Source organism: Gekko japonicus, unplaced genomic scaffold (genome assembly GCF_001447785.1).
Source record: "Gekko japonicus isolate JY-2015 unplaced genomic scaffold, Gekko_japonicus_V1.1 scaffold1112, whole genome shotgun sequence".
NCBI lineage: Eukaryota > Metazoa > Chordata > Lepidosauria > Squamata > Gekkonidae > Gekko > Gekko japonicus.
The window spans coordinates 362,845-379,677 of NW_015168080.1; the positions used below are offsets into that span (position 1 = coordinate 362,845).

At 45.3% G+C, this 16,833-nt stretch overlaps 1 protein-coding gene across 1 annotated transcript in view; it reads right to left on the bottom strand.

Moving 5' to 3' along the window:
* Window positions 1-11,975, bottom strand: part of CTSC (cathepsin C) — a gene marked incomplete at its 3' end in the record, with an annotated part of 40,876 nt that extends 28,901 nt beyond the window's left edge. The window contains exons 1-3 of the mRNA XM_015414682.1: window positions 11,610-11,975; window positions 8,422-8,567; window positions 945-1,111 (exon numbers count right to left, since the gene is read on the bottom strand). Of these exons, the coding sequence (XP_015270168.1) occupies window positions 945-1,111; window positions 8,422-8,567; window positions 11,610-11,787 (491 nt within the window). The remainder of the gene's footprint in view (window positions 1-944; window positions 1,112-8,421; window positions 8,568-11,609) is intronic.
* Window positions 11,976-16,833: the final 4,858 nt, after the last annotated feature.

Sequence of the window (16,833 nt, forward strand, 5' to 3'; positions counted from 1 at the left end):
CTTCTGCAGGTTCCAACCGGCAAATTGGCAACAACCACAACTGCCCGTACACGGTGCCTTCTCTGTCATGGCCCCCATGCTGGGGAATGGCCTGCCTGAGGAGGTGCGGAAGGCTCCCGCTCCCCTGGTTTCCCACAACGTATGCAACACTGAATTATTCAAGGCTTTTCTGCGTAGGGTTGCACTGTACAAGATGATTCACGAAGTTACTCAGATAAACTATTAGGAACTCTGGTCTATACTACTGTGTAAGGTAAAGGTAAAGGTTTCTCTTGCTCAAAATCCAGTTGAATCTGACTCTAGGGGGCGGTGCTCATCTCCATTTCCCAGCTGAAGAGCCAGCGCTGTCCAAAGACGTTTCCGTGGTCATGTGGCCGGCATGACTAAACAAAACCGAAGCAGTACGTATTCATCTACTTGCAATTTCTTGCTTTCGAACTGCTACGTTGGCAGGAGCTGGGGCCAGAGAAGGGAGCTCACTCCATCACGTGGCACTCGGGTCTCGAACTGCCAAACTACAGACCTTCTGGTCTGCAGCTAAGCGTCTTAACCTCTGAGCCACCGTGGCCCACTTATACTACTGTGTACAGTTTGCTGTAAGTTGGATCCAGCTATGACATTTTGCATGATTTCATGTGCCATGTTAAGACTTCTGCTTGGCTTCAGTTCTGTTTTTATATTCCTGGTTGGTTCTACAGCCCAAAATCCTATTTCATTGTTGCTTGGATGTCCCATCCTGTTGATTTTATTGACCTGCTCTACGTAATCCGCCTGGGGTTCTGGTCGCTACAAGTAACGTCAATATATAAATAAAATAAATTGAAGTATTGGTTTTCTAGCTATTTACTAAACGAAACAGCATTTCCAAAACACAGGCTGCTCTCAGCTCTTTGGAAGATGGGCGAGATTAAAAAAAGTTACTGGATAGGTCCCCTTCTGCTCACCTTCCATAGGTTGTCCAAACAGGCAGCAGATCTACATGAACACTAGAGGCTGGAGGGGAAACCTTCTGGCCGATGAAACACGCCCAGTTGTGACCCAAGACATCATGCACCCATCCCGGCATCGTCTCATTGCAGTAAGAGGTTACTTGCCCCTTACTTGTTTCATACTGGAGGAAAAAGAAAACAGAGCAAATTTTACAAATGCAGAAGAGGCGTGAATTGTGAAGGCCCCGTCAATTGTGCAGGAACATCTTCTCCTGATGAGACTGCAAGAGGTCTGTTTCTAGGGGAACTCTACAACCAGTGCCAACGCAGGAAAGACCCTCTCAGGCCCAAACTACTCCAGAATCCTCTGGCTGGAGCTCAAAATGTATTGTTGGACATAGCATGCTTGCAGTGGGCAGGGACTGGGGTTGCGTAGAGTTGCCAGTCTCCAGGTGGTGGAGGGAAATTTCCCAGAATTACAGCTGTTCCCTAGGTTACAGTTCCTGTGCAGAAAATAGCTGCTTTGGAAGGTGGACTCTATGGCATAATCCACTGAGGTCTCTTCCCTCCCCACATAATAGAAGCCATGTTGGATCAGGCCAATGGCCCATCCAGTTCAACACTCTGTGTCACACAGTGGCCAAGCCCCATGTGCCATCAGGAGGCCCATCAGAACGCCCCCCCCAGCCTCCCCCCAAATCTCCAGACATTTCCCAACCCTGAACTGGCACTCTAGGGTCGTGGTGTGGGTGGGCACCTAGAAATGTCAACATCTCTGGAAATCTGGGACCCCTGGGAAAACAGTGTGATTCTTTTCTTGGAAAGCAAAAATTCTGGGATGAAGTGAAATATGACAACTGTGTATAATCACGCTAATGTAAATTGTAACAACAAATAACGAACAAAAATTTATGGTGTGTTGTTTTCATCCATAAATGCATAATTTCATTTGTTCTCATTTATAAATTCAACGAAGTCTCCGGACTGTGATCTTTGTTTCGAAAGTCTTCTTCCAAAATATCAATTATCATGATCCATCAGTTTCAGAGTGTATAAATTGTTCAGACAGCTTCTTAGTTCAATATCCATAATTTTTGTACAAAGCTTCAGAAGATGGGCCACCAGTAATAACTCATATAAGTCAGGAGTTCTCTCAGTGTTGCTAGCCTGTTATTGCCTCAGCTAAACAGATAGGCCTATCTGTTTATCTTGAGGCAATGCCAGACTAGCAACACTGAGAGAACTCCTGACTTGAATGAGCCTGCTTCGGCAGAGAGGGCGGGATACAAAATAAATAAATAAATGAGTTACTAGTGGCCCGTCTTCTGAAACTTTGCATAAAATTGCTGATATTGAACTAAGAAGCTGTCTGAACAACTTATACACTCAGAAATTGATGCGTCGTGATAATTTCATAGTCTGGAAGAAGACTTCCGAAACGAAGATCACAATCCGGAGACTTCGTTGAATTTACGAATGAGAACAAATGAAATTATGCATTTATGAATGAAAACAACGCACTATAGATTTTTGTTTCTTTATTATTTGTTTATTGTTATAATTTACATTAGCATGGTTATACACAGTTGTCTCGTTCCTTTGGCTTTTGTATATTTGACTGTGTGATCTCTTGCTATTCGTGAACTGAAATATGCCATACTTACCTTTGTAGTAAGACTAACCTTATTCTACTGTTTTGAATATAAAACACATCATTTACCGCTCTTATTTAAAAATTAGGCTCTCTGGCATATTTACAAAATATCAAAATATAAGCACTTGAGTTTTCAGCAAGTAAAATTGTCAATATACATCAAATACTAGAGTGTGAATTAGAGAAACTGCTGCACCCTCTTCCACTCTGGGAAATGTATCTTAGTATTCTGCCATCTGAGAGATGGGACAACCAGTATCTTGCTGCCATAACAGGGTTACCAGCATATTTGGGTATCAAGTTAACTCTCTACACCTAATAGTGTATTATCATACTTGTAAAAATATGTTGATTGTAGAGAAAATTACGTAGTCGCATATAAGTTGCAGTCACACCCGCTAAATAATCCACTTTCAGACTGCATTTTTACTGTATGAACTGGCAAAATCTAATTCAAAAGTGCACTGAAAGTGGATTGAAAGCGGATTATTTAGTGTGTGTGACCTCAGCCTTAAACAATATAAGCACAACAATATACTGTGTATCTACATTATACACAGGAATTCTCTAGTACCATAGACTGTCTTCCCTATACATTCACATTCTACACTAGACCCTCGCCATTTGTGAGGGATCCACTCCCTGGATTACCATAAATGGAAATCCACAAACACTAGAAAACAAGGGTCTGTGATCTCCCAATAGCAAAATGAACCCATTTCCCACAAAATTTAAGGATGCAATGACCACGATGATGGCACGGTGAGAGTAAACAGGGGGTGAAGAAACACGCAATGTGATCAGACTGTGATGCAAAACTCCAACTCAAGAAGCCACAAATGCTGATTGCCTACCTTGTGAATAAAAGCACTTAAAAACATTTCACTCATGTCAAAAGCAAATATTTCACAGAAATGTTCAGTGAAAAAGTGGGAAAATTCTCCTGCCCCCCCGACAGGTGTCCCCAAATCTTTCTGGTTCTCTCCTGGGCATTCATCTTCCCCCCATGCCACACCAGGGTATAAAGTAGCTACTAGGGGAAATAATGTGGGGCAAGAATAAATCCTCTCTTCTCAAAGACCTTTCCTATCACTTCTCCAGCTATTCTGGGGAAGCCAAGTCACACATCTAAAACTCCAGGAAGTATTATGAGGTGGGATACATATATAAATATCCCATGTAACTTCAGTCAAATTGACCACCAAACGTTTTTACACTCAAGATATCTACTATGCTTCTCCATTATAAAGAGGCCCCAATAAGGCTAACATAAAACACAAACAAGCAATAGAATAAAGCCAGCAAGTCAGATAAAACCGGAACAGCAGACACACCAATTGTTCTCTAAAAGCCCCTGGAAAATACAGAGCTTAATCTGGCACCAAAATGAAAACAATGTAGGCTACCTCCCAAAACCATCTAAGGAGGGGGTTTCCAGTTGGGGGCCACCACTGAAAAGCCCCTATAGCCCGGTCAATAAGTTACAGTGAACACAAGTACAACCCACGCACAGTGTATTCTCGAGGGCCAGTTTGGTGTAGTGATTAAGTGTGCGGACTCTAATCTGGGAGAACAGGGTTTGATTCCCCACTCCTCCACTTGCACCTGCTGGATGACCTTCGGCAAGCCATAGTGCTGGCACAGCTGTTCTTGAAAAAGAGCTGTTTCTGTCAAGAGCTCTCTCAGCCCCACCTGCCTCACAGGGTGTCTGTTGTGGGGAGGGGAAGGGAAAGGAGTTTGTAAGCCGCTCTGAGACACCTTTGGGTAGTGAAGGGCGGGGTATAAATCCAATCTCTTCTTCTTCTTCTTGATTTTTATTTACTGAGTAATTCTCTGTTACATTCAACACATGTACAGCTCAACATGTGACTGAAAGCCCAGAGTTATCCAGGTACTACTCCTTGGTTTAATTTGTAAAGTGAACACACAATTAGTTCTTTCTTACACACTGCTGTACATATACACAGGCAGTTTGTACATGTGTTCACCATTCACAGGTGACCAGGGATTACATTACGAACCAGATCTACAGGACATCTGCCTGGAAAGTAATTCTGAGAAGCCAGCTGCTACTTAGTACTTAGAGTTCCGTGTGCCTTACTGTGAATTAAATTTAGATAAGTGAGTCTGCCCTGACCTGGATAGGCCAGGCTAACTCAATCTCATCGGATCTTAAAACCTAGGCAGGGTCAGCCCTGATTAGTATTTGGATAGCAGACCTCCAAGGAAAACCAGGGTCATGACACTGAGGCAGGGAGCAGTAAATCACTCCAACATGTCTTGCCTTGAAAACCCCACTGAGGTCAGCCGTGACTTGAAGGCAAAAAAAAGAAAGAAAAGTGCCTGACCTTCTTGCCAACCAGCTAGCTTTCTGCATGCGGGGTTCTCTGCTTGGAAGCATATCCTATCATGCAAGTCCCCCACTTATATCCTGAAGTGGTCTAGACAAAAAAAAATTAAAAGAGGTTTCTCTCCTCATATTTATTTGGGAAAACTAGACTCACAAGTTGAGTGTATCCCTAATCCGCACTTCTCACAACATCACAAAAGTGTTTGCAGTCTTTGCATAACAGAGCCCAATGCGCACTGTCACGATCTGTGCAGGACTGGGAGCAAGGCCTAGTGCGGCCTAAGCCCAGGAGAGACCTGTATGGGAGTGGGAAGCAGACAGACTACAATCCCCACAATGCAGAGCGACAGTTGTAGCCAATCCGTGTCCAGGGATTGTGTGAAGAGATTGGAAGGTAAGCTTTGAGGGCTGTAAAACTGTAAAACGCACTTTTGAGCCACAGTCACACTGAACTTCACATTCCTGGGATTCCAGATCACAGCAGACTGTGACAGCAGCCATGAAATTAAAAGACTGCCTGCTTCTTGGGAGGAAAGCGATGGTGACCCTAAACAGCATGATAAAAAGTAGAGACATCACCCTGCCAACAAAAATCCGCATGGCCAAAGCAATGGTATTCCCAGTAGTCATGTATGGCTGCGAGAGTTGGACCATAAGGAAGGCCGAGCGCCGAAGAATAGATTCTTTTGAACTATGGTGCTGGAGAAGACTCTTGAGAGTCCCTTGGACTGCAAGAAGATCCAATCAGTCAATCCTAAAATAAATCAACCCTGACTGTTTCCTGGAAGGCCAGATAATGAAACTGAAGCTCAAATACTTTGGCCACCAAATGAGAAGGGAGCACTCACTGGAGAAGACCCTGATGCTGGGAAAGACTGAAGGTCAAAGAAGACGGGACGGGAAAGGATGAGATGGTTAGACAGTGTCATAGATGCAACGAACATGAAACTGAGCAAACTTCAGAGGACGGCAGAAGACCGGAAAGCCGGGCGTGATCTGGTCCATGGGGTCGCGAAGAGTCGGACTCGACTGTGCGACTGAACAACAACAACACACTGAAGTTATCTACAAAGAGCTCTTAATGAATCACCATTCCAAATCCATCACAATGCTTCCCCAACAGGGCACAAGACTTCCGAGGGAGACCTTTGCACTGGAGACTGTCAGCAGGGTGAAGAATGTTTACCCTTCTCCTGTTCCTTGCTGGCAGCTGACTTATTAAGTTGCAAGTCTAAGATAGCTGAAATGGCCAAAGCAAATATCAGGTTTCTTGGCACACAAAGACCTTAAAGCTCAGCCAAAAAAATATCCTTGTTTCAGAACCCATGTTGTTTTGACAGCACAGCGCTAAGTGCATCTATCTGTCTGCTAAAGAGGACATCAGATTACCCTTAGAAGGGCCGAACAGGAAAGAAAACATTAAAAATCTTCACTAGACGCTACATCGATTGCCAGCTCTTTAATTTTTCATTGTGGACTTGCAGCTGAACAGCAGACAGACCTGCTTGTGTGTCACTAGTACAGGAAGGTCCTTAAATTAGTAGTCAAAACACCCTTCTGTTAATTATGTTGCCACGAGCAACTTTGAAGGTTGTTAGGTGAGAATTAGCATACGCTGCCAGCCGGGGACGGTGCTTTCTATTACGACTTGAAAGCATAAACTTAAATGCCTTGCTGGACAAGACAATCGAGTCTAGACAGATGTCTCTGGGAAGTTTAAGGTGACATGGAGATCTCTACTATGAGATTAATAATTTGCCAGGGGGGAGGTGTACAAGCCAGCCGGTTTCTCTCTAGAAGGAGATTCTGCACTCATCCAGCCTCTATCCTCATTATGTGCAAGAACCTAATCTGTTCTGTCCCAAACCTGAAAGGTTTATGACAGGAGTCACAGGAGGAAGAGTTGGTTTTTATACTCTGCTTTTCTCTACCCTAAGAAGTTTCAAAGCGGCTGACAATCACCTCCCTTCCTCTCCCCACAACAGGCATCTTGTGAGGCAGGTTGGGCTGAGAGAGTCCTGAGAGAATTGTGACTGGCCCAAGGTCACCCAGCAGGCTTCCTGTGGAGGAGAGGGGAATCAAACCCAATTCTCCAGATTAGAGTCCGCCACTCTTAAGCACTACACCTTGCTGGCTCTCTGCCCAAACTCCTCCCTCCCCACTTCTGTAATTTCCCTTAAAATACACAATATGTTTTTCTTCCATAGGAACTGAAGTGGGGGGGTGGGGTGGAAAATCATTGGTTTATTTAACAAAATATCTACTGCACTAGCCTTCCCTTGCAAGGGCTACCAAGGCAGAAATCATGCTGGAATCGCAGCTTATTCTCAGTCCATGTTGTTCGTTTCCATTATCACATCTTTTTGTTAACTCTTGCATTTATGTGTTAATTTGCTGCTATCCATTGATCTTACCGGCCACCTGATCCAATTTCAGCTCTGCCTGTGCATCTTGGCTCTGAGTGGCCCCTCCTAATGGCTGCCCCCCCCTTTCCTGTAAGTAACCCTTGAGAAGATTTTATTCCATTTGCCTGAAGAAGTGTGCTTTACACACGAAAGCTCACACTTTGAATAAAACTTTGTTGGTCTCAAAGGTGCCGCTGGACTCAAACTTTGTTCTTTCATTAGTCTTTAAGGTACCTCCAGACCTTGGTTTAATTTTGCCACACTAGCTAGCACTATGAAACCTCCTAACTGCTGAAAAGATTCAGAGGAAGGGCATTTGACTGGAGTGTGTGCGTGTTCCCCATTGTGAGTTCCCATCGCTGAGCCCAATTTCCTCCTCAAGACAGCCTGATGGGACCACTCACCTCATTTCAGCCTCTTGGGCTGCTGGAACTCAGGGATGTTGGTTGTCCTCACATTAACAGGGGCACTCGCTGCCAGAACAAGGGCAGCACACATGTACAATCCTAATATTCAAACCATTTGGGGCTTGAAAGTCAAGACACTGGCAAATATGTTTGGGGAGGTGGTTAAGAGTGCGGACTCTAATCTGGGAGAACCGGGTTTGATTCCCCACTCCTCCACAGGCAGCTGCTGGTGTGGCCTTGGGTCAGTCACAAGTTCTCTCAGAGCTGTTCTCTCAGGAGCAGTTCTCGAAAGAGCTCTCTCAGCCCCACCTACCTCACAGGGTGTCTGTTGTGGGGAGAGAAGGAGATTGTAAGCCGCTCTGAGACTCCGAGTGAAGAGCGGGGTATAAATCCAATCTCCTCCTCATCCCCCTCACCCCCTGAAAGCTCTCCCAAGTGTCTGCACACAGAACCGGTCTGGGATCAGTGTATTTACAGGACTGCCTCTCCTGGTATCTCCCCCAAAGAGCATTGTGCTCAGCTAATGACAACACCACTGCATTAGACCTTTTTTGAGTGCTGCCAGACAGAATTGTGCAAGGTACTTAAAGCAGCAGACTTGGAAGCTACATTCCTTAACTGTAACACAGTGTTTTTTGATAAACCTCTGAGCTGAGCAGGAGGAAGCTTCGCTTACCTTAAAAAACGCAAACCACTTGTAGCTGTTCAACACGACCTCGAAGCCCTGGTTGTAAATTATCGTGAAAAAGCCACTGTTCCCCTCATCATCCTCAGCCACATCAAGCCTCTGGAGGCGAACCACTATTTTTCTCTCGATAGGCCCTGAAGAAAAGGGAGGAGGGGGGAGTTAAGCTTTCAGAAGAGGAGCCTTAATACTTTGATACATCACCTGGGGCAGAACACAAGCTGTGGTACTTTCATTTCACGTTCAGTGGTAGTTCCCCCCCCCCCCGAATCCCGATGACAAGGAGTGCTTCCCCATTGGTTTCAAAGCTAGACAGACGCATGATTCAGCCTCTCATTCATGAACGGAAATGTTCAAAAAGTGCTTTTTGTGTGAGTGTGACTGGATTGTGCCTTCACGGACAGACAAAAGGTTGGCTGACCACGAATAGGCTGGCAAATCTGCTGGCAAATCCATTTCTGAATGCTAACTTCAGAGCCACGAGAGTTCCCCTTGGATGAGGTGAGACCTCGTCCAAGGGGAACTCGGCCTTCTCCATTAAGTTCACTGCCAGACAGCAGACACAGTGAGGGCCACAAGCATAGATGTCTGTAAAAGGGGGGGGGGGTTTCACGTGAGACAGCTTCATGGAGGAGGCTCTTCTTATGTTTCCACTCCTGCAAACACTGCCTGCCCCCCCCCAAGCAGTTCAGATCTTTCCCCTCAGCCATTCCTCCCTACTAAAATTAAAATTAAAAATAAAAATAAGAACAACTACCCAAACTGCTGTTTCAACAAAAGTGAAACCAAGAAGGGTTTATCACTCCCTTCTCATCCTCGGCGCTCCTCACCAAGGAAAAAGTAGCATTGAAGGCCCTGACCAGGTGTTTCTGGAATATTCTGTGGACTGGTGTTGCAATCCTCCAAGTAGAAACCAGGCATCTGACAGAAAAGAAGACTCCCAATTGGCGTTCCCAGCTTACTATGCTTTGCAAATTCGGCAGCTACTTGGGGCTGGGGCAGTCAGTCACATTGACAGACTGGATCTTTGAGCTTTGGTCTGTACCTTGTTTGCTGTTTTGTCCTCGTATCTCTGGGACTGAGGCAACAAGGATATGCATGCCAACACCTCATGCATCTGACAGAGTATCCTTTGGCCACTGAAAAAGCCTTTTTACATTCTGCTTTTCTCTCCAACGGCAACACAAAACAGCTTACAACAATCTTCCCTTCTCTGGCTTATGCTCCCAACAACCCTAACCCTGCAAGGTGGGCTGGAAGCCTATGATTGGCCCAAAGATACCCTGTGAGCTTCCATGGCAGAGTGGAGACTTGAACAGGGGGTCCCTCTGACCCTAAATCAGACTCTTGGGACCAGTGTTCCCTCTAAGCTGAGTTAGTGTGAGCTAGCTCACAGTTCTTTCGACTCCGGCTCACACATTTTTGTCTTAGCTCAAGGAGGATGGCTCCAGGACAAACTAATTTATGCAGTAGCCAAATCGCTTTGGTGGGACGGTAACAGTGTTCTGTGCGCCTTGACATTTAGTCATGCTGGACACACAACCGTGGAAATGTCCTCAGACAGCGCTGGCTCTTTGACTTGGAAACGGGAGACGAGCACTGCCCCCCTAGAGTCGGATTCAACTGGCTTTCGAGCAAGGGAAACCTTTACCTTGGAGCTTTTGGGAATCACTGCTCGCTTCTTCAGATATCTGGAGAAGTGAGCAGTGGCTCACGAAAGCTCATCCCCCTCAACAAATTTTATAGGCCTAGAGAGGCACAGGGATAGACCAAGAAGGCCCTTCCAGCTAAAAGGCCCCAAGGTGCCTTACAGTGCAGTAAGAGGTGATAAAATGCTAAGGTACAATAACAAAATTGCTATAAAAAGAAAATAAGAGGCAATAAACACCATGAAGTTGCTAAGACATAATACCTCATCTATGTCACTCACCTTCACTCTCCGTTTTACTGCTCCTTGTAGATACAGTCTTAACACCCCCATAGTGAAGCCAAAGAAAAATTAAAAATAAAACAGGGCCGAGTGCTACTTCACAAGACTAACAGATTTTGTTCCATAGATTCAGGTGCGTAGCTGTGTTGGTCTGAAGCAACAGAACAAAATTTGAGTCCAGCTGTGGTCACACACGCTAAAGAATCTTCCAATCCACTTTCAATGCACTTACCAACTGGATTTTGCCAGTTCACCCAACAGTGAAACCCAGTTGGAAAGTTCACTGAAAGTAGATTGAAAGTGGATTGTTTAGTATGTGTGACTGCAGCAACAAAGCTTTATTCAAGGTATAAGCTTTTGTGCACACGCACACTTCAACAGATACAGTCAGGGGCGGATTAACCATTAAGCAGACTAAGCACGTGTTTAGGGCACCAGGGCCAAAGGGGCCCCCAAATAGTTGGGACTTTGATACATTTAACTTGTGAAATATTTAAATAGATGTTGCATTGCATTTTTGTAGAACTTTATGTAGCCCTCAAGCTTGGCTTAGTTTGTACAGTATATCCTGTTATCACATGAATAAATTTTTGTATTGCTGCAACCTGCATTGTATATCTGGTCAGACAGGTCAACAACTAAAATGGACCGGGGTCAGTGTGGAAAGGAGGGGGGGCACCAAGATTGGTCAGTGTTTAGGGTATCAGTGAGCTTTCATCCGCCCCTGGATACAGTGAAATGGAAGTTACCAGTCGATACATATAGGTAGGGTGAGCAAGTAAATTAGCAGCACATTTTATTCCAGTTTAAATTTAATAAGTGCTCGCTTCATCAGATGCACGAAGCGCACGCCCACAAAGCTGACGCACGACAAGTTCTATTCTGGAAGAAATCCCGTCCCCGCTGTTCTACTCAGTTCCCGTTTCATTTTGGGCGTAACAAGCGGATCATCAAGACCGCAAACTCAGGCACAGCTAATCTCGGCGCCAACCCCCTCGAACACAACAGGACGGACTCCTGAGTAAACCGAGCCTCAAATAAAAACGCAAAGACTGCCTAGAATTTTTAGAGAAGAATATTTTACGCACGTAAAAGCACACACGAGATTTGGAGGGTGGCTCTTTTCAGCGTCTAGGGGGCGGGTTCCTTTGCTGCAAACTTTCCAGGAAAGGGGGAGGGAGTAGAGAACGCAACGCCGTGGCCATGGACCCCTACGCCGTGCCAGGCGCGCTCTGTCCGCGGCACTTACCCACTTGCGAGCAGTCGATCTGATTGCCGGGGGCGCCTTGGCCCCTGCCCACCTGGAAGACCCAGGTGCCCTCCAGGTCTTCGAAGGTGCAGTTGGCCGGCGTATCAGCCACGCATGGCCGGAGCAAGAGAAACAAGAGGCCGGCCAAGGGGAGCGAGCAGCGTGCCAGGCGCGCCATCTCTGCGCACAGGACGTCCGGCCCAGAATCAGCGCAGCAACCCGGAGCGAAACAGAAAGCAGCTCGGCAGCACCCCGCCCGCCTTAAATCCGCCCCCGGAACAAACGGTCGGGAGAGACCCGCCCCGGAACGTCACGTGTGGAAGAGAAGCGGGTTTGCTTCCTTTTCGGGTTGCCCCTTGCGCGCCCCCCGCTCCAGAAATGCCCCTCCGGCTTCGGTTTCTCTCCTGCTGGAGCAAGCGGGTTTCCAGAAGGGCCTTCTCCGAATAGCCGTCGGCTCGGCTCCCTCTCTAGTTTCGGCCGGAGTGATCGTTTCAGACTTCAACCCAAAACGCTTCCTAGGGAGTAAGATCTCAGTGGGACTTAATTTGGAACAAGTATGTATAGGATTTGCACTCTAAAAGTGCCGGAAGGAGACCATAGGTGGTTGGCTATTGGCAGGGAGGGATGAAGACAGACCAAGGCCCTAAACCGTGGTCAGGTTTAAAAGGTGCAATAAGCATAACAAATCGTGATCTAACAGTTTGAGTCCAGTGGTGGCTTTAAGACCAACAAAGTTTAACTCTGGCCTTTGTGTGCAGGCACACTTCATCAGGAATAGGAAGAAATGTGCACGCACAGGAAACCTTATACCCAGACTCAAGTACCCGCATTGATTTGAAGCAATAGAACAAAGTTTTAGTCCAGTGGCACCTTTAAGACCAACAAAGTTTAATTCTGGGTATAAACTTTCCTGTGTTTGCACATTTCTTCAGACACCTGATGAAGTGTGCGTGCAGTTCTCTCAGAGCTCTCTCAGCCCCCTCTACCTCACAGGGTATCTTTTGGGGGAAGGGAAAGATTGTAAGCCACTCTGAGACTCCGAGTGAAGGGCAGGGTATAAATCTAATCTCCTTTTCTCTCCAATGAGGATCCAAAATGGTCTACATCATCATTCTCCTTCCAGCTGCAACAACGACCAAGTGAGGTAGGTTAGGCTAAGCATGAGTGACTGGCCCAAGGCCCCCCAGTGAGCTTTTGTGGCAGCGTGGACATTTGAACCCGGATCTCCCAGAGTCTAGGCTAACTACTACACCCGTGCTGGCAACAACTTGGGTAGAAATTTCACTTTCATCATTCTCCTTCCAGCTGCAACAACGACCTTGTGAGGTAGGTTAGGCTAAGCATGAGTGACTGGCCCAAGGCCCCCCAGTGAGCTTTTGTGGCAGCGTGGACATTTGAACCCGGATCTCCCAGAGTCTAGGCTAACTACTACACCCGTGCTGGCAACAACTTGGGTAGAAATTTCACTTGGCAATCATGAGACTGAGAAAAGTGCAGGTGCTATGCAATGAGAAAACCCCTGTCAGCATGAATATAGAGTCACTTGAGGGAGTTAGGCGCATTAAAGCAAGGTGGGCAGGAAGGTTGGACAACTCTTTCTGATAAGGGTTAGCAGACAATGTGGCTCTACCCAGGGAGAGCTTGAATGTGACTGCTTCCCCCACTGCCACATTCTTTTGTGTGCTCTCTTTCCTCTTGTATCTTATCACACTTGTAGGGGAAAGCGAACTAGTTTTGCAGGAAGCATTTGTATCATTCTAGTTTGGAGCTCTTGGGATATTCTTCCACTCTACCTGGGGAGGGGAAAGTTAATAGAAAAGCATACAGCCATGCCAATAAAACTTCCTCAGAAGAAGAGGAAACAAGTGATTTCTTCCTCTCCTTCAGATGGTACACCACAGGTTCCTCTGATTTCCCCCTCAACATCACAAGTTCGGAAGTTTGCAGAAGAAAGAGCAAAAGCAGTGACATTTCTCCCCTCCTTGAAGCTGTCACATGAGTTTACTCAGCACTTCTGTGGAAAAAATAGATCTGTTTTGAGGTACCGGAGCTTGAACAAATAAGCAGGGTTGGGTGGCCTGGGTGATTGTGAAATATTTCTAACGGTTTCTTAGGCCATCCAAAAAGATGCTTTTTAAACTGTAATTTAATTCAAGGCGTTGCTAACTTCTCGGTGTGGAACAATGAAATTTAACGCAACACAGTGTGAGTGTGACAGGTTACTGCTCCTAATGACCTTGGGCCAGTAATTCACTTTCCGCTTAACCTCCCTCACGGGGTGGTTCTGAGGATAAAATGGAAGGGAGAAGAATGATGTACGCCCCTTTGGTTCTCCATTCGGGAGAAAGGTGTGGGTATAAATTAAATAAAGAAAATGAAAATGACGTTAGGTAAAGGTTCCCTTGCTCGAAAGCCAGTCGAATCTGACTCTAGGGTTGTGGTGCTCATCTCCGTTTCAAAGCCGAAGAGCCAGCGCTGTCCGAAGACGTTTCTGTGGTCATGTGGCCGGCATGACTAAACACCAAGGCGCACGGAACGCTGTTACCTATTTATTTACTTGCAATTTCTTGCTTTTGAACTGCTAGGTTGGCAGGAGCTAGAACTAGAGACAGGAACTCACCCCGTCTTGCGGCACCCGGGTCTCGAACTGCTGAACTTCCACAGGCTGCAGTTCAGCGTCTTAACCACTTGAGCCACGTTGGATACAGGTTTATAAATGTGACTGAACAAGGAAGGGGATTATTTTATGCCCTTTTGCCCCAGTGGCATCCCAGAGCAGTTCACAGTGTTCTCCTCTCTTCTGTATTCGAATCATGGAATCACAGAGTTGGAAGGGGCTTTACAGGCCATCTGAGCCCAACCCCCTGTTCAATGCAGGATCAGCCTAGAGCTGAGGTGTCAAGCATAAGGCCCGAGGGCCAAAACAGTCCCATCCAGGGCTCTTACCCAACCCGCAAGCAACTGGTATGTATGGAAATATAAGTTACTCCCCTTTTATGGTATCCCTTGGAAAAAACCTATTCTTGCATGTGATTAAATACATTTATTGTGGCTTTTGTGGGTTCCCCAGTAAAACAATTGCTTTTGCTGCTAGGAATCAATTGCTTTTGTTTGTATGTTAAGTAAAAAATAATGTTGTTAATTGGGTTTGCCTGTGTCCTTTATAAAGTATATGTCTCCGGTACCTGGCATTACATTTTATAGCACAAGTGGCCCGGCCCTCGTAACAAATGAGTTCGACACCTCTGGCCTAGAGCATCCCTCTAGATTCATCCTCTCCACAATCTCATGAGGTCAATTAAGCTGAGGAGCATATGGTGGCCCTTCTTGGCGGCATTGATTCTGATACCCGCCTAGATTTAGAAAAATGTCTAAAAACTAAGGCACAAATAAAACAATAGTAGCGATTAATGAACAGCAAAAGACAGTCGGGCTAAGCAGGCAACCACTGTCCTTGGTTGTGTGGGAATATTTAACAAGATCTGACCAGTCAGACAAGTGACCAGTTCACACTGTTTGACCAGTAAAACAGCTGGTTTCGCTGACTCTTTAACTGTTAAATTTTTGTCCTACCCTTTGTCTGAGGAATTCAGGGTGGCCACTTTCAGAAAAAAACTCGCTTGTGTTTTCATAGATTGCAACAAAGTTTGTGACTGTTTGGATTGCGAAAAGCTATGGCTAGTTTTAAAGAATATAGGTGTGCCACAGTATTTGATTGTTTTGATGTGCAATCTATACTCTGGCAGGAGGCGATTTAGGACAGAATATGGAGAAATATAACTGTTTACAGTTGGCAAAGGTGTTAGAAAGGATGGATTTTTATCTCAGACTCAGGTGGGTAGCCATGTTGGTCTGAATCAATAGAACAAAGTTTGAGTCCAGTGGCACCTTTAAGACCAACAAAGTTTAACTCTGGGTATAAGCTTTCATGTGCATGCACACTTCATCAGGTGAAGAAATGTGTACACATGCAAAAGCTTATACCCAGACTCGAGTAGCCCAATAAATAAATAAAACAAAGTTTGAGTCCAGTGGCACCTTTAAGACCAACAAAGTTTAACTCTGGGTATAAGCTTTCATGTGCATGCACACTTCATCAGGTGAAGAAATGTGTACACATGCAAAAGCTTATACCCAGACTCGAGTAGCCCAATAAATAAATAAAACAAAGTTTGAGTCCAGTGGCATCTTTAAGACCAACAAGATTTAATTCTAGGTATATCCTTTCCTGTGCATGCTTATCCGATGAAGTGTGCTTGCGCACAAAAGCTTGTACCAAGAGCTAAACTTCGTTGCTCTTAAAGGTTCCACTGGACTCAAACTTTGTTCTGTTGTTTCAGACCAACATGGCTTCCCACCTAAATCGTAATCTAGTAAATTTTAGTGCTGAGGGGTGGATTTAGAAGGGCCTCATAGTAGACCCTAAACTGTAGTTTACTAGGCATATCTATAAACGCAGCTCTGGTTATTTATTTATTTATTTATTTATTAAGGCTGCACTATGCTGGCTCATGAAGCTATCTGTACGTACAGCTGGTTGATATAATAGTAATGTTTCTGGACTGAATGTCTGTTACCATAGGTGGAATGAGAAATGCCAGATGTTCAAACTGTTCAGAAAAGGGAGAGGCACTAGATACCATATTGCAACATTTATGTTGTTTACATTGGAGCTTATGAGAGAATTTCAGAAGAAAATTCTCTTGTGTTTTCATAGATTGCAACAAAGTTTGTGACTGTTTGGATTGTGAAAAGCTATGGCTAGTTTTAAAGAAAATAGGTGTGCCACAGTATTTTATTGTTTTGATGTGCAATCTATACTCTGGCAGGAGGCGATTTAGGACAGAATATGGAGAAATATAACTGTTTACAGTTGGCAAAGGAGTTAGAAAGGATGCATTTTTATCTCAGACTCTGGTGGGTAGCCATGTTGGTCTGAATCAATAGAACAAAGTTTGAGTCCAGTGGCACCTTTAAGACCAACAAAGTTTAACTCTGGGTATAAGCTTTCATGTGCATGCACACTTCATCAGGTGCCTGCAGTTCAGCATCTTAACCACTTGAGCCACCGCAGCTCTAGTAGCAAATGATTATTTACCATAACGTGTTCTGTCCAACCACTTATGAAAGCAACTCTGCTCATTGTTTGCTGTAACAGTTCAGCTGCATCCACATGTGCTTCAGTTCAGCTGCATCCCCTCCATTGTTCTCTATGGTCAGAAAA